The sequence below is a fragment of the Arachis duranensis genome, chromosome 7 (assembly GCF_000817695.3).
Source record: "Arachis duranensis cultivar V14167 chromosome 7, aradu.V14167.gnm2.J7QH, whole genome shotgun sequence".
NCBI classification, from domain to species: Eukaryota; Viridiplantae; Streptophyta; class Magnoliopsida; order Fabales; family Fabaceae; genus Arachis; species Arachis duranensis.
Genome location: NC_029778.3, coordinates 69557277 through 69581446, shown reverse-complemented (window position 1 = coordinate 69581446; position 24170 = coordinate 69557277). Strand labels below are relative to the sequence as shown.

General features: G+C 34.0%; 4 protein-coding genes across 4 annotated transcripts; 2 read left to right on the top strand and 2 right to left on the bottom strand.

Annotated features, from left to right (window-relative positions):
- The first annotated feature begins 250 nt into the window (after window positions 1-250).
- Window positions 251-1762, top strand: LOC107458549 (uncharacterized). The gene is made up of 5 exons (XM_052251624.1): window positions 251-326; window positions 464-603; window positions 841-918; window positions 1301-1323; window positions 1420-1762. The coding sequence occupies exons 1-5, from the start codon at window positions 251-253 to the stop codon at window positions 1760-1762; spliced, it is 660 nt and encodes a 219-aa protein (XP_052107584.1).
- Window positions 1763-4393: 2631 nt separating this feature from the next.
- Window positions 4394-6370, bottom strand: LOC107458578 (protein CYSTEINE-RICH TRANSMEMBRANE MODULE 9). Its single transcript, XM_016076798.3, has 3 exons — window positions 6202-6370; window positions 5691-5835; window positions 4394-4596 (listed from the first exon to the last, which is right to left on the bottom strand). The coding sequence occupies exons 1-3, from the start codon at window positions 6233-6235 to the stop codon at window positions 4551-4553; spliced, it is 225 nt and encodes a 74-aa protein (XP_015932284.1). The 5' UTR covers window positions 6236-6370; the 3' UTR covers window positions 4394-4550.
- Window positions 6371-14628: 8258 nt separating this feature from the next.
- Window positions 14629-16416, bottom strand: LOC107458585 (ATG8-interacting protein 1-like). Its single transcript, XM_016076808.3, is given in 3 exon segments — window positions 14629-15157; window positions 15597-16050; window positions 16052-16416. Coding segments are annotated over 3 exon segments (864 nt in total). The 5' UTR covers window positions 16357-16416; the 3' UTR covers window positions 14629-15052.
- Window positions 16417-17083: 667 nt separating this feature from the next.
- LOC107458570 (uncharacterized) lies at window positions 17084-22685 on the top strand. The gene is given in 9 exon segments (XM_052252267.1): window positions 17084-17247; window positions 17389-17452; window positions 17987-18153; window positions 18810-19007; window positions 19100-19280; window positions 19358-19569; window positions 21501-21626; window positions 21711-21814; window positions 22293-22685. Coding segments are annotated over 9 exon segments (1302 nt in total). The 5' UTR covers window positions 17084-17219; the 3' UTR covers window positions 22515-22685.
- Window positions 22686-24170: the final 1485 nt, after the last annotated feature.

Here is a 24170-nt window from a genome sequence, read left to right as displayed (position 1 = left end):
GAATTGTCACAATATTTTGTAAATATTATAAAACTAAATAAGTGAACAGGAATAATATTTGGTGAAGATTGATCCTCTCAAACTCTTTTATTCATAACTTGATAAAATAATTTGTGAACTGATAAAACAAAGTGTGTTGTTTCTTTTGACTAATTACTGAGATAGAAGCTGTCTTAAGGGAATTGGGAATTAATAATCCATTGAAGTTTTAAACCTTTTTAGGATTTTAGTCAAAAGAGAATGACCTTTAATGGAGCCTCTAGTTGGAAACAAGTTTTGTATTGGTCGAAAAATATGTGGCGCATCCTTTGGAGAGATCTATCTCGGTGAGCTTTCTCATTTTAGGGTTTATTATATTAATTTATTTTAATAGTTTTTGTGTGGGTACCAATATTCAGACAAATGAAGAGGTTGCGATTAAGCTTGTGAGTACTCTAATCTACCTGTGTTAATTTTGAAAAAGAAATAGTAATAATCAGGAGGGGCAGCTGCGGTGGCAAAGGGGAAGAGAAGGGCGGGGGAGGAACCAATGGACAAGGCCACTCTTCAGAAGCCGAGACACATGATCAAGAGTCTGTTGCTAGGTCCAGGGAACGCAAACAGGTACTTACCCCCCTTTTCCAATTTTTTTTTAATAAAGTTTCTTTTAATAAAGTTTCTTTTGTTATATATTTTGATTTAATGTTTAAAAAATGGAGATTCTTTTGTAGTAATGATGTTCACTATTGTTGGGAATTTCAGTATTGGGGCCTATAATTGTTGAGTTGAAAGGAACAGGAAACTGAATTAAAGTTGAGATTTTTCAATCTTATCTCTATAACTTTAAATTACTTGTTGCAGCTTCTTGAGTTTGTCATTCCAGTATCCAGTTGTGAAAATTGGTACAGAAGATCAATCTTTTTTATTGACTCTGTTATGGTGATGTGAAAATTGGTGATTAGATTTATATCTAATTGATTATTGAATGTCCATGAGCTATCAACATCAAGAGTGAGTAAAATAAATTCAAACTTTGTAAAAATAAAAAAATTTATGAAAATACCCGAAGGCTTTTTATTGTGTTTTGTTTCCATTTTTTGCTTTAAACTAGTGGTATACTATGTTGCATATGTGTATTCTGAAATTTATGAAAAAGTTATTGACAATGTAAGAAGTTTAAAATGTTAGTATTTGATGCATATGCACATTCGATATGCATAGTTGAACAAAAATAAAGTGTTTCGGCATCATAGGTTGTGGAACATGTTAGATTTTCAGTAGTTGCAATAATACTAATTGTGTATGTTATTGTTTTCTTTAGCTTTTGGAAATGGATCTGAGCTTGTAATTTGAGATAGTGACATTACTGATATTGGATTTTCAATCTCACCATTTTGGTGGTTTTTAATATGGAAGACACTGTGTATATGTGTTTTGCAGCTCTTGTACAGTTGCTAAAATTTCAGGAACATCTGCTCTTCAAATTGCACTCTGCAAAGAAATGGTACAATGGACTCGTGTTGAGAAGCGTACGTTCTTGAGGCAGAGAGTTGAGGCAAGACTTGCAGTACTTCTAATGGAAAATAAGGAGTTTTCAGAAGTTTTGACTTTACTCTCCAACTTGATCAAAGAGGTTAGAAGATTAGATGACAAGCTTCTACTTGTAGACATAGACTTGCTAGAAAGCAAACTACACTTCTCATTAAGGAACCTTCCAAAAGCAAAAAATGCACTCACAGCAGCAAGAACAGCTGCAAATGCTATTTATGTGCCGCCGACATAGCAAAGTGCCATAGATCTGCAGAGTGGACTACTGCATGCTGAGGAGAAGGATTAGAGATGCCCAAAATAACCTACTGTCAGCGCAGTAAAATGTATTACTTATCGTGTGTATTATTATTACCATTCTAAATTATCAATATCAAGGATCATATAATCCTCTATAATGACTACTGTGAATGATAGATTGTATTGTGCATACAAGATATGCTACATGATATGGGAGATCAATTTTTTTAGGTGTTTGGGTTGATTTTTTATTATCTCCCTAACATATATTGTTTTCTCTTAGCTAGTATAGTCTTTTTCTGTACAGTTTCGTGGTATTATTTATTTATTTTTATTTTTTTGTATTCTAATATTCAAATGACATCAGAAAATAGGGATGTGATAGATTAAGGCTTCATTAACTACTATTAGTAGTTTAGTACAACAATCAAAGAGGAGTTCTGGAACACCTTAACCCCAAATTGGAAACATGGTCCATACTTCTGAAAACTGACAAATGGCAAACATTACAGTACTACTCAAATCCTCTTCTTCTTTAAGAATGGCAAACTATGCAGTATTTATTTTTTTTCCACTTCATTCTCCCTAATTCCTCAGCAAAATACACATTAAAAATAGAAAAGAAAAAGAAACTATGGTTGCTAGTAATTGCTTTGATTTTTTTCCTCCCTGCAAAGATAAAACTTCATGAACTACTGTCATGTATATTATTTTAGCTAAACATCTCTTTATTTCCAGTGGCTCATTCATTGATATCTTGGAATCCTTGACAATTTCTTTTTTATCTATTATGTAAAACTCCAGTCCTCCATCTGAAGAAGAATCTTCCCCATTCATACTTGAACTTAAATGAGGTGATTCCGTCCCCTCCGTTTCTGCCATTCTTTTCAGTTTGTTATTCAAATCTAAATTTTCTAAGGATTCTTCAGTTTGAAGTGAATTTAGCAACTTTAGATAGAGATCATGGAGATTGGATCTTTTTGTAACATTGCAATGCTTAGACACAATAGGAACTCCAAAAGCCTTCCAATTTGGAGTTGATTTCCCATGAGCTTCCTGACAAGATTTGTTAAAATCCAAAGTTAATGATGGTAAGGAGAAACACAAGTAAACAATAAAAGCCTATGCATGGCATACAGATTATAAGTGAGCATATGAATCCAATTTTTGTTTATAGTCTGGCAGCGAGCATTAGAGTAGTTCAAACTGTCAATTGCAGAGATAAATTAAAACCATCTTATTATGGGAGATGTCAAATAATGATGATAAACTTTAACAAAGTATTTGAGATATTATATGATGACATTTCATATTAAGTCCACATTGGCTTGAAATAATGAAAAAGATTGCTCGAAGAACTCAATATTACATATTTTTAAATTCAGAGTGTAACATATAAATAAATTGATAGGTCCTATTTTTCTCCTGTATGAAAAATTCTCAAAATTTGTTAAAACAAAGACATGAACTCCACATAGTTAAACTCAAGAATCAAATAAGCAAAATAAATGAGACCATTTTATTTTAGTTGTCATCATTCATGAACCACTAATTTAAAAAATGTATTTATTTTATATTTCCAAATAAGCAACAGAAGAAAATAACATTTTCCAATTTCCACATACTTTGTGATGTATCTGATGGAGATTTTGGGATTTCATGTTTGAATATGACTCAACCATTTGATTTCCAATCGTATAGCACAAAAAAAAGGATAAGGCATTGAAAAAATATTTAAAAATTAAAAATCCTGTATCACGAACAGGGGCCTCTTTCCAGTTCATAATCTTAAATTATTCGCTGTTCTAGGATACAGATTCCATCGTAATCATAATTTAACAAAAAAAGGTGAAAAATCGTGGATTTGGAGAGAGGAAATGGAAGGAACAGAACGAGAGAGGAAGAATTGAAGAAGACTAATAGGTACTCATTGTGTTATTGAAAAATAATTTGGCATGCTTCATGAATATACACAAGCATTCTTAATTTGTATTGGAACAAGAAAAATTAAATCAATTAAGCAAATTCATACCTGAGACTGAGATTTCATTAGAACTCTGAAAGTGGAACATAAAAGAGAAGACAGAGCACCACGGTGCTGACGACGACTCGAAGAGAGAAGAGAGAAGAGAAGACAGGGAGAACGAGCCTAGGAACGACATCGGAAAATGAGATGAGATCGACAGCGAGTGCTTGCTGGATGGCCACGGCGAGAGCAAAAACAAGAGAAGAGTGGAGTAGGTGGTGATAGTTCTAGATGAATTGAAAGGTGCATGAGCTTACACTTTACAGAAAAAGAAATTAAGGTTCCACTTTATGAATTTAAAAAAGTTTGGGGTAAATGTAAAAAAAATAATTATTATTATTAGCCCATGTAAGATATATTTATAAATTATATTTTGTGTACATTGAAAAGGCTCAAAAGACTTGAGCTTATTATAGACTGATCTTATATATGATCTTATATATGATTGACTCACGCAGTTTTTTTTTTCTTTCCATTTATCCTTACTAGTTTAATTGCTATAATTGAGAAGACCATTGTCGTTATTATTGTATTCATTTTCTTTCTTTTTTCATGTGTTGTTATGCTGTTAATGATATTTCTTTAGAAGCATAAAGCAAATGATCAACAAATTACAGGTGCTGCCCATTTATATATATAATAGATCCTTGTTAGACAAGGCACAAGAATCGTTTGGCAAAGAGCCGAAAATCACATAAAAAAGAAAACAGAAACATAAATCTTCTATATCTGCAATAGTGCAGTGAAATTTCAATCATCAGAGGCAACAGTCCAGGGCACAGCAGCAACATAATCCAGCACAACTGCAGAAAAATACAACAGAGTGAAAAATAAAATAAAATTTACTTTGAGAGATCAATATGTTGGAATGAAAACATGAGATTTGAGTTTAATTCTATCATTGTGAAATTAAAAATATTTAATTTGTTTCAATATTATTCTTAATATTTTTGATAAATTTTAATTTTATCCTTATCTTAACTTTTTCGGTCAAACTTAAATTATCCACAAAAAATCATATCATATGTAATACATATAGTATTACTTCTATATTTCTTCAGAGTATTTATTTCTCACTCTTATTAAGAATATATACATAGTTTAGTCATTTTATTTTTTCTTATTTCTCAGTAGTATATTGTTTTTCAATGATCAAGAATAGAGACTAATCTATGTTCTATTGTATTCAGAATGTTCTCTCTTAAAATAGACACTATCATCTCTGACCTGATTAAGAGAGATATTATATCTTTACTTTTATATATCAACACTTTAAAGTATGATAATAATATAGAGTAATATACCAAATTGCTTCGTAAAGAACTTTCAGTTGGATAATTTAATTATTAACAAATTTTAATTATTAAATCAGATTAGTCTAAAAAAATTTTAATCACTAAATTTTAATCTCATCATTTAATAAAAATATAATAATTTTTACATCAATCTTTTTACAAAAATAAAGACTATGATATATAGACTGATTTATCTCATGAAGTAAAAGTTTAGAATTGATTTAGTGATTAAAATTTGTTAAGACCTAAAATGCTCGACTAAAAATTGATTAAAGACTGATTTAGAGTATTGTTCTAATATAAATATTATCATTATTTTATTATAAAACAAAAAAATTATTGAGAAATAAAGTAATTAAATCCAAAAGAGACTAAAGTAATTAAAAATGAGTAATGCTAGGGGGCAGCAATATTTGTAATTGGTAGCCATCAACTAGCCATCAATGATAATTTGATGGTATGAGATTGGTGTGAGATTTTATCTAATGGTTCACCTTTATCTACTGGTTACATGCTGGTCAAAATACAATAAAATTGTTGGTCCCTAAACTTTTCCATTAAAAATTAAATAGATGATAGAAAGAAAGGAAATGAAGTAATACCATCCCTTCCAGAAGCCGTCACCCCTGGCAGTGGTTACCACAGGAAGAGTTTGTTGTTGGGTTGCAGGGCCATCCTTGGTTGGATAACCCACTGGTGGTGGTGGTGCATGCTTGCCCTCATTACTTACTGCTGGATATGCAGTCACTGCTCAATAAAAACAATAATCAAACATCACTATCTATATGTCACCAGAATATAAGACATGTACTTTTTGTTTTACTCAAGCACCTCAATATATATTTCGTTTCAATCAGCACAGCTTTAGGTATGTTTAAATTGTAAACCTCGATTATAAACTCGGTTTTTTGGATCTAAATTTGTAGACTCAAGAATTTGATGGCTTCAGACAAGAGACGTGCCTATTTTGTTCAATAATTCAGAAAGACAGAGAGATCAAAAGCTTTTTTCTCAAGGTTGGGAGGTCAATTTTGATGAATGAATAATAATTTTACCATCAATCTTCAACAGAAAAAAACATAAAAGAATATAATAGTGCACTAAACAATTTACCAGGAGCTTGTTGGTGATTGATACTGAGACTCATGGTTAGTTATGAACTTAGGATAAAGAAGTTGTTGCTATTGGTATTATTTTTTTCTTTGAGAAGCAATGATAGGTTATTTACATTTACATGTATATAAATAAATAAATAGGATAAGCTAAAGCGCGTTTTAGGTAGAGAAGAAGAAGATGTGCAAATTCCCCAATTAATGTCTTTTAATAAGTCTTTCTTCTTTCTTCTTTCCTTTTTTTTTTTCCCTCTTTCTTTTTTCTCTCCTTGCTTTCGTAATGTCAGTGTCACACAACGTGTTTAGTTAGTTAGTCTCTGCACGCAAGTGTAAATTAATAATGTTTTAATAATGCATTTTATAGCTCTATAATGCTAACTCAAATTTTTATCATTATTGAATACAAGTATAATTTGAATTCCCGTATATGACAATATAGGAGAGTCGATTTAGTATATGATGCAACATATACGTCTATTTTTTACTTCAACTTTGTTTTTCCACTCATTTTTGGAGTTTTTTATTTTTTTTTATTATTGTGTCCATTCCCAGGTACTAAAATTGAAATATCCCGTAAACATTGTCTCTGCTTCTAGATTATTAATAGTCTTCGTTGAAAATTTCATTTTTAATTCTCTTTTTAAAACCTCAGTTGAATTTTGTTTACAAAGATTTTAATGAAAATGATTTTGATATTCTGTTACACTCTCAATGAATAAAATTATCAACTGTGTTATATATATACTAAAATCAGTTATTAAAATTAATTATTAGTATAAAATATATAATAAAATATAAAATATATATGTGCAGGTGGAACGGATGCCCCCAAAACTGATTGCACACGCCGGTCTGTTCGGTCCAACTGTGCAGCCACCATCAAAATTTCTTCATAAAAAAATGAATATGCAAATTGTATTTTCCATTTATAAATAAGGGTTTAGCATAGGACACATGTTAAGATTCCTACTAAGTACTAACAAATTTTTAAACCTTTTATCTAATAAATACATAATAAATACTTTAAAAAGTAAACTTTGTATCATTTTCGATATAAAAAAAGTTCTTAATTGATAACTTAAATTTTTATTTTTAGCGTTAATAGTAGCTAAATTATATAAATAATAAAAAAAAAAATCAAACTTGAGATTTAGGGATGGAAAAAGACTACACGGTGCTTTACATGTGTTTGGCCTAATCTAATAGAAAATATATCCAAATTCAAATTATATTTAAAAAGTCTAAATTCTTTAAAATGTCAAGTCTAGGTTTTTGAAATAATTTTTTGGGTCTGTTAGCTTAACTTTTTTTTGGTAATTTAAATAAACTAAAAAAAAACAAAACAAATAAAATAAATGAACTGCTTAAATAGAGGATTGTTTCATTTAAGCTTATACTTAAACTCCTCCCAATGTGAAAGAAACTCTATATGAGAAAGTTGTAACTTCATCGCCATCTTTGTCATAGTGTCTGTCACCATGTTTGCATCTTTCATAATCAAATGAAAGTCAACACGCCAATTTCAATGCATGATATCTCTTATTTTGAGCACTAATAGATCAATAAACCCAAAACCATCTTGGTGATTAGTAACAAGATTAAACGCTTCCACACAATCCGTCTCACAAAGAACATCTTGTTGACCCACATCTCAGGCTAAGAGATATCCTCTTCAAATAGCAAACAATTCTCCTTGAAGAATACTATTACTCTCAATTATTCCCAAACACCCCCTTTGCCAACTCTCGTTAAAATCTCTAATAACACAAGCAAAACCAACACTATCACCCAAATCAGGATAACTAGCTTCATAATTAATCTTAAAAGTATTAATTGATGGGGGATTTCAAAAACCATTTAGAATAGAGGGAAAGGACATTCGTTGTAATTCAAAAATATTCCTAAGCTCATTTTCTGAAGTTAATGCCAGACAAATCACTTTTTTCGGAGGTCAAGTTTCATGAGGATTAAATATGTCATTATTCCTTGCTCGCCATATCTACCAAAGTCCCGAAAAGAATATGAACAGATGCTCTCTGCTATGATACAAAAACCAGTTCTTCAAATCCAAAGGATGACAAGAAATATCCAACCTATGCCATACAAGCTGATCTTTTGAACAATCCCGAATATAATGTAAAACCAATTCCTGGCTAGAAGACTTCTTGGGCACCTATCCAATGATGACATCCCTCTTCTGAAGCGAAAACTTGCAGTAGGAAGAGTCTCCTTAGACACAGCCAAGCCAAAAACTTGTACTTTTTCGGAACAAGATGGCGCCAAAGCCAAAGTCAATTCTCCTGCTCATCCCAACCAAACAGCTGCTTACACAACCACAAGTAACTATTGTGTGAGTCATAGACTTTGGCAGTAGACCTAAACCAATACCAACCCACTTCCGGACCTGTTTGCACATCTGGATTGTAAGAAAGAATATTACCTTTCATATTTTGAGATAAAGGAGAATAAAAAGTATCCAGAGATTGTAACGGGAGTTGGCAAAGGGGGTGTTTGGGAATATAATCCATCTTCATCCCAGATGCTTTGCAAAAGGTCTCAAAAACCAACATCACATTTTGCACTTGTCTCTTTGTAGCTTTACAGAATAGAAGCAAGTCATCCGCAAATATTAAGTGGGATATTCTTGGTCCTCCTCTAGAAATAGCAACTAGCTCCCACAAGCCCAAATCAACCTGATGACTAATAAAGCATGCCAATCTCTCCATATACAACACAAAAAGATAGGGTGACATAGGATCTCCTTGTCTAAGACTCCGGCTATGAGTAAAGACATTCAGACAATTTCCATTCTAAAGAATAGATAAGGAGGAAGCAGTGACACAATTCTTAATCAAATTAATTGTAGGCTTGGGAAAACTAAAGCTCTTAAGGGTATGGCCTAAAAACCTCCAGTCAACTTTGTCATGAGCTTTCTCCAGATCAATCTTAAAGGCCAGTGTGTCTTTCTTTGATTTAGTCTTCTTCATAAAGTAGAGGACTTCTTGAGCAATAATGATGTTGTCAGGAGTTCCTCATCCAGGAATAAATCCTCCTTAAAGCGGGCCAAAAATCTCCGCAAGATGAGGACGGAGCCTATTAACAAGGACCTTTGTGATGATCTTGTAAACTACTGCAGAGACTAATCGGCCTGAAATCTTTCATAGATACCGGTGATTCAACCTTTAGAATAAGAACTAGTAAAGTCTCCATCATTCTTGGATCAAGAGTAACACCGGAGAACGCCTGCTAAATCATCTTTCAAACATTAAGACAAATGATCTTCTAATATTCCTTGAAGAAGAAAGCTTGAAACCCATCAGGACCCGAAGCTTTAAAGGAGTTCATGCGAAAAATAGCTGTTCTGACTTCCTCCACAGTAACTGGTGTCGTAAGATCATTGCAAGCTTCTTTATTCAGAGAAGGAAGAGGCTTATCACTAAGGCAACCCAAATCAACATCATCCAAATGACAGAATAAGTTTTTGTAAAAAGACTCTGCCTCTCGACTCAGAACCTCTGAATCAGTTTTCCACACTCTATCCTTGAGAAAAAGGCCATGAATCTTATTATGCTTGCTTTGCACAAGAGTTTGAATATGAAAGAATCTTGTATTCTTATCTCCAAACCTTACTCACTGCTCTTTGGACTTTTGGAACCATAGGAGCTCTTCTTGCACTAGACTATTATTATAATCATCAAGCAACTGTTGCTCTTTTTGACGCAAATAAATGCTATCCACCATTTCCAAACACTTTTGTAAATAGTTAATCTGCTACTCTAATTCACATTTCTTAACAAAAATGTTACCAAACACCTTCGAGTTAAACTCTAATGAATTCTTCTGCACTTCCGAAAGCTTGCCATGAATCCTTCTATTACCATACCACCATGACTGATTCACAATATCCTCATACCCGGGATGAGTAACTCAAGCAGTAACAAATCGAAAAGATCCATTCCCTTTAGGATGGGGACGACCTTTACAACGCACCAGAATAGGGCAATGATCAGACTAAAGCCTATTTAAAACTTCTACATAAGCATTTGGAAAGATAGATAACCAACTACTATTTATACAGACTCGGTCAAGCTTTTTTGCCACGTCAATATAATTTTTCACCCTGCTGTACCAAGAAAACTGTCTCCCAATAGTCTTCAGATTAAACAAACCACTATCCCCTAATGAAGTAGCAAACCTGTCTGCTCTTTGATGAGAAAATTGACAGCCCTTAGATTCATGAGAAATATGACTTCATTAAAATCACCAAGAACAATTAAAGGTCCTTGAAACACCATGGATTGTGCCACAAGATAATCCCAAAGGAGAATCCTTTTATTAAATTGAGGGCTACCATAAATACCACTACACCTCCAAATTAAATTATTAGATTGAACCTCAACAGTAACACCCTGATCAAAAGCATCAATGAACTTACAACAAACACCCTTCATAGAGGATAGAAACCGAATTCTCCCTTATGCCCCTCTGCTTCCACTATACCAATAGAGTGATACCCCAACCTTTCCCAAAATAATTTTAAATGCTGAAAGTGGAGTAAATTTCAACCACAATAAAGAAAATAGGTCTAAATTTTCTAACAAGTTCCTTACAATGCACCCGGACTAACTTATTAGAAGCACCCCTAATATTCCAAGCAATCATATTTAAAATATCCATAAATAATAGGGACAGAATAAATAAGAACATAAACTCTAAATAGAATCACCAACCTCAATAGGTGGTTTGTCCTGCGATACTGGCACACTCTGATCCTCAATAATTGCCACCCTCGGACCCCCCACCGGTGCACCCGCCATGCTTCCATCTGCTAAGATTTGATCCGTTGTGCCACCATTTTTATCAACTAGCAAGTTCTGCAGGGAAGAAGGCCACGGACGCTTCTGGAGAGAAATTCCACGATGTGCAGGAGTTCTACACGATGGAGATGGCGCAATTTCATGTTTTCCTCGCTACCCCATCCTAATGCCAATTGATTTGCCTCCATCACCATGCAAATTGGGCCTTGGAACCCTTCTCGAACCATACTTGTGCTGCTTTCCATCTTGGTCCTTCAAACTTGATGGATGGTCCATTGTGAATTTTCCCTTACGCAACACTTGTTCTCCATCATCTATGCATGCCTCATTAACATGACCATCAAGCACGTGAGGAGCCAATGATTCCGTAACTGCATCCTTCCCTTTAACAACTCCTAACTTCTCGCCCAAATTACGAGAATTCTCACCCAAATCACGAGCTTCCGATTCAACCTCTTTTTGAATTTCATGATTGTTGTGTGGCACTAGTGTTGGGGCTTCATTATTTTTTCCATCACCAAAAGAATCACCATTTCCTGTTAAGGACTCCTTCTCCATGCACAACGATTTATCATGCCCATACTGTGCACAAGTAGAATAAATCAGCTGTAAACTCTCGTACTCCATTTTATGAGTCACACCCTCCACTACAATATGTTTGATTACAGGCAACCCAAGATTAATTTGAACACAAGTTTGGGCATATTTTCCTCTTTCTACAAGCTTAGTGACCAAGTCTACTTTCTGGAACCCCTATTGCAGAAGCAATTCGCAGCATTGCTTGTTCTTGATAGCACCAAATTGGAAGTCCCGAGACTCGAATCCATACTAGCGTTGATTCAAAGGATTGTTCGCATGGCCTAAAATTCACGTTCCATGGCTTTACTGCAACATAGTGACCGTCTATCAACCACGGGCCACCAAGAATGACTTTCTCACGATCTGCAGCAATATCAAATTTAACCAAAAAATACCCAAACCCCAGATCCAGCTTGGGCCTACAAAGATATATATAGAATTTTATTATGCTAGAAAAATGTAATAAGAAGGGTTTAAACTTGGGTGTTCACAGTCGAGGCCTTGGATCAATGGCAGCATCACCTGCCTCACTGGGAGTTGCATCCAAGTTGGAATCTTCATTGAGGAATATAGAACTCATGTTAGTAGTAACAGTGTGTGTGAGTGGGTGTGTGTTGTGTAATGTATAAGACAAAAAAAAACTTAGGTCTTCTATAATATTTAAATGCTTTTTTTCACTAAGTCATTTCTCTCTTTAATTATATATGTGTATTTTTATTAATTAAATTATATTTTATAATTTTGAAAATTAAATTATACCTTAAATTTAAATATGGGTTAAATATTTTTTTCGTTCTTAAGGTATAAGGTCAAAATCAAAATCGTCATCGACCTTTTTTTCTTATTAAAATCATCCTCAACGTTTAAAAACGCTTTAAAATTATCCTTTTCACTCTAAAAAGACAAATTTACCCTTGTAAAAAATAAATTATAAAATAAATTAACTTTGTTCATCATCCTCCCAACCCATTTGCAGCGGCTTCATTATCCCTTTCTTTCTCCATCATCCTCCCAACCCATTTCTTCCTCCAACTAAAGACCTAAACTTTGTTCTCTCCCCCAAACAACCCAATAAACTCAAACTCCCAACCTAAGTTTCTTCCCTTACCTACCTTTCTCTCTCTACACCAACCCCCATTTTCTCTCTTCTCAAACTCTATTAACAACATGCTTTCGTTCAAGTTAACAAACAAATTAAGCAACAGCAACAGCCAAATTCAGCAACAACAAATTCAATAACAAATTCAACAAATTCAGCAATAGTAACACATTTTCAGCAACACTAAAATCAAAGTGAATCAACAGCAACAGCAACATCCACAAAATAAATTAACAGAAATTTTAGATTTAACAACAATTTAACAATCATCACCGTAACTTCAGATCCAAAATCAGCAACAATAGAAATTAAAAAAAATAAAAAAAGACGTTCATATTCTTCAAAAATAAAAAAAGAAAGAATAGAAAGAGGAGGAAGGAAGTAACGGTGCGGTGTGGGAACCTACTGCCATCAACCTCTGGCCGCCGCCGCCCTCAGTGCGCCCCTCCTTCTTCTTCCCATTCTTCTTCCTCTTCCTTCCAACTGCCACCCACCGTCGCCGTCTGTCAAAAGCCAACAGCCACTACAAGCGCCGCCTCTCCCTTCCTAGAACATGTCACAGTGCCACCATATCGGGGAATTCGAAGCTGAAGATGACGAACTCAAAGACGCTTCTATCGATCTAACCACTCTCCGCTCTCCACCTTCCCAACCTCTCCACCTTCCTCTATTCTCTCATTCTCTCTCTCTTCTCCTCGTTTTGTCTTTCTTTCTCTATAGTCAAGACACAACGGCGAAAGCTACGGTGGCGGCCGCACTCTTTTCCGCCATCACCTTCCTCTTCTTCCTTTCCTTTCCTTTTCTTTCTTCTTCCTCTCTGTTTCTCTCTTCTTTTGTTCGGTATCTTTTGTTTTCTTTTTTTTTCTGATTTAGATGGGAGGATAGGGTGGGGTGGTTTTTCTTTTTTAATATTTTTTATTTTTGTTTAAGGATAAAATTGTTCGGAAAAATGTTGTTTATGCACAAAAGGATGATTTTATAACGTTTTGTAATGTTAAGGATGATTTTAATAACAATAAAAAAGGTTGGGAACGAATTTGATTTTCACCAAGACTTTAGAGAAAAAAAATACTTAACCCTTTAATTATTTATTAAAAAAAATGCCTATTGACAAACTTTAAGTCAGGTCAGATTTGACAACAAGTCAGACGCAATACTCATCAAAAAGCCTATTTCAGACTACAGACCAAACTTAAGAGTAAAGCATGGCCTATTCTGACCTGTTTCATGCTGACCTTTTTTTGGTTTGGTCACTATTAGTTAATCATTCGTTATTAAATTGTGAGTAAAGCGATAAATAAATCCTGAATATTTCGGATAAATTAATCCCTAAAAAAAAGTACGAATAAAGTTCTTTAGAATAGTAGATGTAGATATATTACCTTCAAATTAGTCCCTATAATTAAGGTAAAAATTTTTAATTTGAATTAATTTATCCATATTTGTTATTCTGAAAAAATTTTATTGACACTTATTTTTTGGGAACTAATATGTTCGAAATGTAAATTTTCAAAAACTTATTTGTCACTTTACTCTTAAATAGTTTTATATTGCCCTCACATGTTAATCACACTATTAAATATATATATTTTTTGGTTAGAGCACGTTATTATTAAATCTTTGAAACAGGAGCAGAAAAACATAACTGAATTACACGAATTGATGTTGGTTCAGTTTGCTTCTGTGCTTAAGGAACCAAACGGTTTCTTAGTAGAGATAGTAGAGAGTAAAAAGATTTAATAGAGAGAAAAGATCTCATTCTCCAGTACCATTTCGGAATATACATTGATTAGGGAGAATAGACCACATTTTACTAATGCATTTTCAAATAGTATTATTGCTTCTATCTTATATATGATCATAGTTTTGACCAGAATCCATAGTGGTTAGATGAAAAGTAATAGAAGAATCTACCAACAATTCAAATGGTCACTTCATTTTTTTGGGTCAAGTTACATTAAAGAGAGATTTGAACCTGAACCCTCCCATTCGGAGAGGGAGACAAATGCGTTTGAGCTACAACTCATAGGCAAATAGCCACTTCATTTACATCTTATCTTTGGTGTCTAAACCGTGAATTCCACAAAAATAGAATGAAATACAAATTTACTAAGTTGAAGAACATTTCAGAGCTATATACAATGCAAATCAAGGCAAAGATAAAGAACTCACCAGATAAATATTTCAACAACAATCACAAATAGGAAGCTCAACCAATCCTAATACGAAGCCAGCGCAACGTTGTTCATAAATTTCAAACGACCAATCCTAGTATTTTGGAAACCTGTAGCACTTCTCTCAGCTTCATGTAAAGCAGTTTTTGTTATTATCTTTAGCTTTTCACAGCAGCCTTTATCTTAACTTTCACCAGAGGAGCCTCCTCTGATCAAGGAAACTGGACGGTGGCTGCCGACAATCATATCTTTGAGTCGATATATGGTAACAAGTACCCTGCTTCTTGCCTGTGGAAACAACAAAATAAGTGCATATACTGCGATGCTAAATAAAAAATAAATATGCTATGTACAATTACAGTTGAAGATACTAGTCCGAAAAAGTGTGACAAAATCAGGCATACTTCTATATAACATGTAAATTCAATGCTATAAACTTCTCCATTTCTAGAAATTCATTTTCAACATCACACTATCTATCAAATAAGAATTTATTTATACATAGTCAGTGTAGAAAAGTTTTTGAATTATCATAGAATATGAACTTCTATATGTGACTTATAAAATGGTTAAGATAAAAACCAAACACATTTATTGGTCTAGCAGTTATATCTTGTTAGACGACTGTGTAAAAGATACTTTTACATGAATAATTGATGAAAACTAAATCTTTTACTGAATAAACTAAAATACAATCTTTGTACCAATTGAATGAAAATGGAAATACCTCGCCATTTACATTCAGCCACTTGAGTTGCAAAAATCTTTCTTGCTGCCAGTGGTGTCCAACCATCACAACGCCCATCACCATAGCTGCAACACATACAGAACGAAATGCTCTTCTTTTCCACCAAGCTCCACATGGAAGATCTAAAGGGCTGTATCTATCATCTTTGGTAGGTGTCGTGGTTGACAGCCATAAATCGGGACCGACATTTGACCCTTGCTCTACTAGCTCAGTTGTTTTGGCCTCAATTATGCTTTCTCCGCATGCTACTACACAACCAATATCGGTTCCACTGTGGAAAGAAGTGTACTTTGGAGAGTCATACATAGTTTCTTCTTCTCCAGTCAAACCAAAACCGTGTAGAGTTGCACCTTCCTCAAATTGTTTCCCATGAACAGACAACCTGCTGATTGTCTCATCAAAATACGGCATACCCTCAAACTCCTGAAGCATTCAATCCTGTGAATGTCAAGTTTCCTTAATCCTTTCCAACAGGAACATCTTTGCTTCCAGATTCATCAAGAATCTCGCTATAGTCAGGCTCCACCAGCAAGTTCTCATGTTGACTTGGTGGAAAGACAGAGTGGCCAGACATGAACAATGCATGTGACATTTCTCCTTCATCCTGGGCACACACATCTTCCTTCAACTTAACTTCGTCAGGACCAGAAGCAGCTGCATATGTTGATGCCGTGAGGGATACAACCTCCCAATCAGCCCCACGGGAAGTCTTTTCCTCTATATTCTCATTGTCAGTCATCTTTTGTATCCATCAAAAAAATAATGTCAGAAATCTGATTCTACTCAGTAAATATAGACAACAAACAATTAAAGACAAATGCAAGCATACATGAATACGAGAGACACATGAAAACCTAGCAGAAAACTACATGTTGCTAAATGTTTGATAAGAGATTAGCTATTAAGAAAGAAGCTTTTGAAGTTTTATTAGTTTTTTATTAATGTAGGATTGTTTAAAACCAACAGGCAACAGGCACACATATCATCACCAAAAATATTAATCAGCTTTATTTCTTCAAAGTAGCAAATTTAGAAAAGCTAGATGCAAGTGCATAGAAAGTACAGAACTAAACCAAGCTGAAATTTCTTGCAAACAATTCCATGCACCCTGTAATTTTATATTTAATTTCGTTTCCTTCATAACAAAGTTAAAAGCACCATAAGATGCAATCAGGACTATTTTTTTCTCCGTTCTCCTTTATCCATTCCAATCGATTTGAATCACCACCAATCATAAATTTCATTTTATTCCTACAGTTATTATTACTATTTCTCTTTTTGGTGTGAAACTTCAACACAACTCAATAATTAGCACATATTCCTCCATCAACTTATTAATTAATTTAATAAAAATATTCAATAATATCATGTCATATATAAATATTTAAACAAAAAAAAGATATTTTTATTATCTTTATGAATGTAATTAATCTCAATCTGACAATAAGAGGAGACCTAAAAAAATATTTGACCAGATACGTGGCAGTGGGTCGCTTTTACCAACACTCCCCGAGGCCCAGTCCACCGAAACTTCATTTGCGTACCCATCAAGAAGAAGAAAAGAATAAAGTGGAAGAAGAAGAAGAGCCGTCAACGATCATCATGGGGGGTGACTCCGTTGTTTCTAATGGTATCTTTCTTCTTTATGTGTCTTTTTCTTTCCCCTTCGGATTTCTCTGCATGAAAACCTCTTTTCTTTTCTTAGAATAAAAAAGCTTCAATTTTTTTTGTCCGACCAGATTACCAACATGCTAATGCCTCTTATGTGCAGATCAAGACTCTTTGTTGGAAGAGGATTTTACCTTGCTTTCTTCTCACTCCCCAGCTGCACTCAGGTAATTTTTTTTATTATCATCGGTGGATTTTGATACTGTTGTTGTTTAAAACCCGTTGTTTTTTCCTGAAATATAATTCAGGTGCTGCTGATTTGGTACAGTGCAAAAATTACTTATTGGAGAAATCCATTATTTTTGTAACTTACTAACATGCGCATACCTAAACTTCAATATTTTCACCTTGTTTTTGTCATATTGTACAAAAACATATTGTAAAATGTACAAAACAAATCGATATTGTACAAAATGACATTTTAAACATATTTTAAGGTAGAACCTCGGTTTTATTTTTTTGAAGTATTTTTCTTTTTTGAGGAAAATATAAAGATCGTATGTATTGAAATAAGCAGCTAAGAAGAGCTATATGGATCATACTATACATGTTATTGTGACATTTTAGGAGTATATTGCAAAGTTTACTGGATCATAGTTTGGTAGGTGATCAGAGTTCATACTTTTGCTTTCTTTTTTCTTTTTTATAGTTGATTTCCTTGCTCCTTTGTCATCATTCGTTTGACAATGGTTTTCTGACAGAGACAATAGAGTGAATGTGGAGAACGGGTCAGATGTTGGAGAAACTAGCGAAGAATGGTGTTCTTCTAGGTTTGATTTTGAAGTCAATGAAAGGAAAACGCTTAGTGCCTATGAAGAAATCTCGCAAAGCTATGATCGATTCGCGATTGATACATTGAAACATTGAATTCTTTTAGTATCACCCTTGGAAATTTGTATCTGATCAGTTAACTGAAGAAAAGAATAAAAATTACCAAGCCATGGAGATCGGAATAATAATAATAATAATAAATTTCCCCTTACACTTGTTTTGAGCTCCTTAACAAAGATTGCAGGACATCAGTCATAAACTTTGGGTCATTATTCATCCTGTCTAAATATCCTGATTCCTGAGCAACCATTATTGTATTCAAATTGGAACATTTGGTTGTGCAATCTTGAAAGTGTTTTGGTTCCTAATGATGGCCAACTCCACGTTGCTGAAATTTTTATGATTTATAAACAGTGAAGACAATATTTTTGACAAAATAAACAAGTGGAAAACAGATTCAAATGTAAAGGCCCTAGGTATTCCTGTTATGTGTTCGCATGCAAAGCCTTGAAGCACTTGGTGCTTCTCACAATGTTAAATGCAGATATCTACTTCTCTTATTTCATACCCTTATCTTCCATGATTGATCTATTGGCAATTTGATTGCATCACTTCTAGCATGAAATTTTTCTGTGGTTTCATCTTGAATCAGCTTTTACACTGTTGTGCATGCTACCAACCAACTTGAAGTTTAGTTTTGTGTGATCTGAAACGTTACTTTTATCTTTCATATTTGATTATGTCATATCTGGTGATTTTATTGCCTCAGCTACAAGCCTGGAGCATGGATTGAGAATGTGGGTGGCTTACAGACATGTGATTATGATGTACCAAAGACAACATGCCTCCTATTGGTTGGTCCAGGAGGATCTGGGAAAAGTAGTATGATAAATAGAATCTCTAAGGTGCTTGAGGATGATAAATTTGCACCAGCAAGAGCACAAGTATCATGTACAATTTCTCATTTTACCTTTAATGTCAATTTGAATAATGAATAAGTAATTTCATTTTATGACATGTCTTTGTTTATCTTTTGATGCCAGATAATTTGCTTACAGGAGATGGGACATACTTCCTCCAGGAGTATATGATTCCAAGGCACTCAACCTCGATCTGTCTATGTGATACACGTAGTTTGTCTGACAACTCGAATGAAAATGAGAATGATAGAGTGCTGAAGAGTTGGATGACAAAAGGTGTTCGTCATGGAGAGCTTGTTGTAAGGTCTATACATAAAAATATAAAAGAAACATTATTAGATTCAAAATTCACTCGTGCTGATATTGACATATATATCTCAGGAAGACAGATAGTCGAATATTAAAGAAAAGTTTGAAGTGTAAAGCTCGCAAGAATGGTTTCATTTCCAGTAAGATCAGAAAAGTTAATTTTGTAATATATGTTGTAAATGGTCTTTCGGTTCTGAAATCAATGAAGGATACTGGTGCACGGGAGAGACAATATATTGAAACAATTGTTCAAACTTTCAACAGCCCATTCTTGTCATTTAAAGGTATTTTCAAGACAATTATATGCTTTTCTATTATTCTTTTCCTACCATCTGCATATATATATGAATTGAGATCCATTATCACCAATGTATGTGCTGAGAACTTACTCTCAGTCTCATCCATTAATCTTATGTATATATATAGTAATGTGTGTTTTCTATTTCTATGATACCATGGGAGAAGGCTAGTTGTAATGGGCTTAGGTAGTTAGCACGAGTCATTTGGTTAAATCTTGTTGCCACCAATGTACCAAAAAGTTGATTGTTTTCCCCCAATTCATTTTGTCCTAGTTAGGTGTCTTTGTTCTATTAGGAAATCTTTCTGAAGCAATGTAGTTGGTACGAGAAGTATATAAGGATAAACAATAGTAAATAATGGAAATTGAAAGAGAATGCACTAGATAGTGTTGAGTATTGAACACGTTTGATGAACCAAAGCTCTTTTTTTTTTTTTCTCATACTCATACTCCTATCCACCTGACTACTTTTCTATTGATTCTAGTCCTCCCCACTTTTGAGAACATGTGGGCTCATATCACCTATGGGCTATGGCCTACATTCTTCCCTTCTAGCATTACAGCATAAAAACTGTTTGGTATCTATACCTGAATGATGAATATTTCTTGTTCGAGAAAACTATTGGCTTTTCTAATCTACCGTATAGGCCACACTGTTATGACCTAAGAGAGATTTTATATGTGATTAGTTGTAGCATTTGTAGCAGCACCTTGCACCTTTGCCCATTTCTTAAGAATTTTATCAATTATTAGCAGCAATGAAGTCAAATGAATAATGATTGCACATGTGTATTCTTCATGACTCAGAATGTTTTATAGATCTGACTGAACCTTGGATCTTAGTGTTAAGTTGTGAACTCGGAAAGATGACTCGTTCAAGGTGGAGGAAAATTGAACTTCAACTTGCACGATGAAATTTCAACTAGACAAGTGGAACGTCCTAGTGAAACATAATGCTGCTCAACAATACATAGTTTGATGGTTTTCTGCACAAAAATGCACGACTTTTATTTTTTTTAGTTTCTTTAGTGTGTTGTCTACGTATTGATGTCACAGGTTTAAGATATAATAGAATCAGCCATTGATATGTCCATCAGGTTAGGGTACCTACAACTCTTTTGGATGTGGTCTTTCCCTTGTCTTGCGGAACGTGGGATGTGATGCACTGGCTGCCTCTTTTTCTTTTCTTTCTTTGAATCTGTGGAATCTTACACTTGAACAGAAGTCGGGCTCTCCTAATTATTATCAGTAGGATATTGTATTTCTGACATTTTCCAGTTCCAAGTGAACTCGTAGTGAATGTCTTTATAATCACTGATAGTGTGGGTTTCTTATAATTTTTTAAGGTTTATTTTATGTTTGAGATAATTATGATGATATACTTGACAGTAAATCGCATTGATCTGTATAGTGCAACTTAATCCTGTGCTTGAGGGGTGTGGGAATTTGGTATGAAACATGCACGATTTCATATCTATCATGATTAGATTGCAGGTAACCTCAATAACAATGTAAATGACTGTTGGAAGAATTCCAATACTTTTGTTTCTTTCCTTCAACCAAAACAGGGTAAACTTAGATAATCAATTACAATAGATATTCAACCGCACAGAGGACTCATTTATGAAAGACTATAAGTAATGGATGCAGGGTAATGGATGCACATTTATGAAAGACTAAAAGTCAATTTGGGTTGTTCCTACTTCCTAGTTCTCTGAAATGTTTGTTGACATACTGTTGCGAAGCTTTTTCACAATGCTCGAGTAAATTGAGGCCTGCACACCTTATTTTTTAGGCATACTTGAAATAGTGTACATTCTGCTGTTGATCATATTGAAAATTATGAGAATATCATTGAAAATATATGTTGGACCAAAATTCAAGTTTTTTCAGTATTCCGCTTGTTCTTACTTGCAGATGACAAACCTGTTCTTGTTTTCACTCATGGGGATCTCCTTTCCCTGCTTGACCGTGTCCGTGTCCGTGCTTATTTGGGAGAATTACTAGGAATTCCACCAACAATACAAATTTTTGATATCCCTGGTAGCATTCCAATTTTTTTAACTTGTCCTTCCATTCATGTTCCTGTGTTCATGAAAATCTAATATTTTCTTAATTATCCTGCAGATTGTGATGATCTAGCTACTGAGTCTACCATCATTGAGATGCTACGATATAGCCTTGAGCATGCGGAAAGAAATTTTCCCCGGCAAAGCAAAGTTCTTGGAAAGGTATGTACTGTTTCCTGAAGTTTATGCTATAAAAGTAAGCTGGCAACAAATTTGTGAACTTCTGATTTTAATTAGCTTACCGTATTTCTTTTCCAAAAGAATCTTTTAAGTTTATTAAGAGTGTGTTTGAAACATAAGAGATTTGGAGTCGAATTGATTTGAATTGAGTGGAATTATATATCAAAGTGTTATCTTTTGGAATCAAATATGAAAAGGATTGATTTGAATTATGAATGTGTAAGTTGTGTTGCACATCAAGATATACAAAGAGGAGTATAAATACGAATACAATAACGTATGTGAATGTGAGGAAGGGAGGGTAAAAAAAATTTTCATAATTAAAATTTCCAATCCAAGTAATTTCCATACAAGCCCCTTAAAATTGACAAAGATTTCATAATACACGAATGCACTGATCAGAATTTGGTATTGCTTTTGCTTTTGCTTTTGCATTTGCATATAATGAGTTTGTTATAAGATATTGTACTTGCAGGTCGATACCAAGTTTCTGTTCTGCGTGGTTTTGTCGATTCTCGTGCTAGCTGTCGCTGTTGTGATGGCATATGACATGTTGCCACAACTTTGTCATGTCCTTCAACAGCAAGCAGGTCGCAAGAAATATCCTGCCAGGCTCAAAAAACTGAAAGTTCCTGAGATGGAATTCAAAATAGATTGGCACAAGATTCGCTACATATGGTAGCTTTGAATGGTGCTAAGGCTTATCTGTAATGATGCTGCTATGAGTTTTGGTAATGTGAAGATCTGTAAATTGGAAAAAAATAAAAAATATAAAAAAACCAGCGTGTATTCTATTCTTGTTGACCTTTTATTAGTACACTTATGTATGCCAATTTCTCTAGTGTTTCTGTGATGTGTAATCATGTTTTAATCGTAACGTGTTGGAACTAAAAGAGGCAACAAATGTACAGTTTTTTAATTGAACCGGATTTAGACCTGCGGAATGCGCTGAAATCTAATATAAAATTTTTGTATATAACTTTTTCAGTTATTACCTAATTCAGTTGCTAAGATTTTTATCATTAAGACATTTTAGTCTTTCATATTATAAAATATACAAACTAATTTTCAATGTTTATTTCTATTAAATAATACACGTAATTATCTAATTTCACATGTGCGATCTGGATAAATTAGTCTTCAAAGTAATGCGTGCGCATACGTTCTTACGCACAGGTTGCACTCTGGGCGTTCTTCACGAAGGATGTTCTTTTGCACCAACCCACCACAACTCTTTCCTTCTTTCTTCTTTTTTCACCCTACCCCAACCCAGCAGTCCAGACCCACCCCTCCCATGTTTCCGGTGACCCCGCTGCCGCCAGAGCCACCACCGCCGCCCTGCCCCCCTCTCTCTCTCTCTCTTCCTATTTCTTCATTTTTTTTCTTCTTTCTTCTTCTTCTTCTCTTTTTACTCTTCCTTGTTTTGTTTATTGCTTGCTTAATTTTCATTTCCGTTAATTAATTTTGGTAATGTAGGTTAAGTTTTGTTTAATTGTTTGTTTGTTGCATTGCAAGTGTTCAATTTTTTATTTGTAGGTTGTTGATGCTTAAATTTTGGCTTGAAATTGATGAATTTGAGCACCGCATACCATGTGTTTTATATAATGCCTGGACGAACTTTTTGTTAATGCATGTGTTGTAGCTACTTATGTGTTAGACTATATCCTTGTTTGGCATTCTAAACATGAATTGTGCACCTTTGGATGATTATCATGTTATTTTTTATTGAAATTTCAATAATGTACTTATTACCTTGAGTTGCTAGCACCAAATTAATTTAAAAATTGACTTTTTGTCTCTTATTTGGTGCAATTTTGAACAAGTGCATATTGAATTTAGTGAATTGAATTGAATTGCTTGTTCATCATAGTTTTTTAAGTCAATATAATCACATAACAAGGTATTTGTTCCTTGTTAATGTTTTGCATTTTTTTGAGTTGACTTGACTTGATTCTTATCAAGACTTGTCACTTTTTGTAACAAGCACCTTATACATGTGATTATTTCATTATTCCTAAGGATGCATAAGTAGTTTCTCTTCATCATTGAGTTGGTTATTGCTTGTTGTGCTATTTTATTAATCTTGCGCTTTCACTTGCACAATTTCAATATCTGATATTTTCTAAATTCAATTCACTGTTGTTGTAATTGCCTAAGCTTGCTTGAGTCTAATTGACGCTTATTCATTGCGTGCAACTTAGGCCATTTAATTGAGGAACCCATGCTTACTTTTTGATTGTGTGGATGTCATTTTAACCAGCCGTTGTGTGTGTTCTAACCGCGCGCATAATTGGAATACACACATGGCTCATTTTCATCATATCACACCACTATGCAA

Excerpts from the sequence above, each read along its gene's own strand:
- LOC107458578 (XM_016076798.3), bottom strand. The coding sequence starts at position 6,235 with ATGAGTCTCAGTATCAATCACCAACAAGCTCCTG. Across the intron at positions 5,836-6,201 it reads CAATCACCAACAAGCTCCTG|TGACTGCATATCCAGCAGTA; the intron begins GTAAATTGTTTA and ends TTTATTGAGCAG. Across the intron at positions 4,597-5,690 it reads GACGGCTTCTGGAAGGGATG|TTGTGCTGGATTATGTTGCT; the intron begins GTATTACTTCAT and ends ATTTTTCTGCAG.
- LOC107458549 (XM_052251624.1), top strand. The coding sequence starts at position 251 with ATGGAGCCTCTAGTTGGAAACAAGTTTTGTATTGGTCGAAAAATATGT. Across the intron at positions 327-463 it reads CTTTGGAGAGATCTATCTCG|AAATAGTAATAATCAGGAGG; the intron begins GTGAGCTTTCTC and ends ATTTTGAAAAAG. Across the intron at positions 604-840 it reads GGTCCAGGGAACGCAAACAG|CTTCTTGAGTTTGTCATTCC; the intron begins GTACTTACCCCC and ends TACTTGTTGCAG.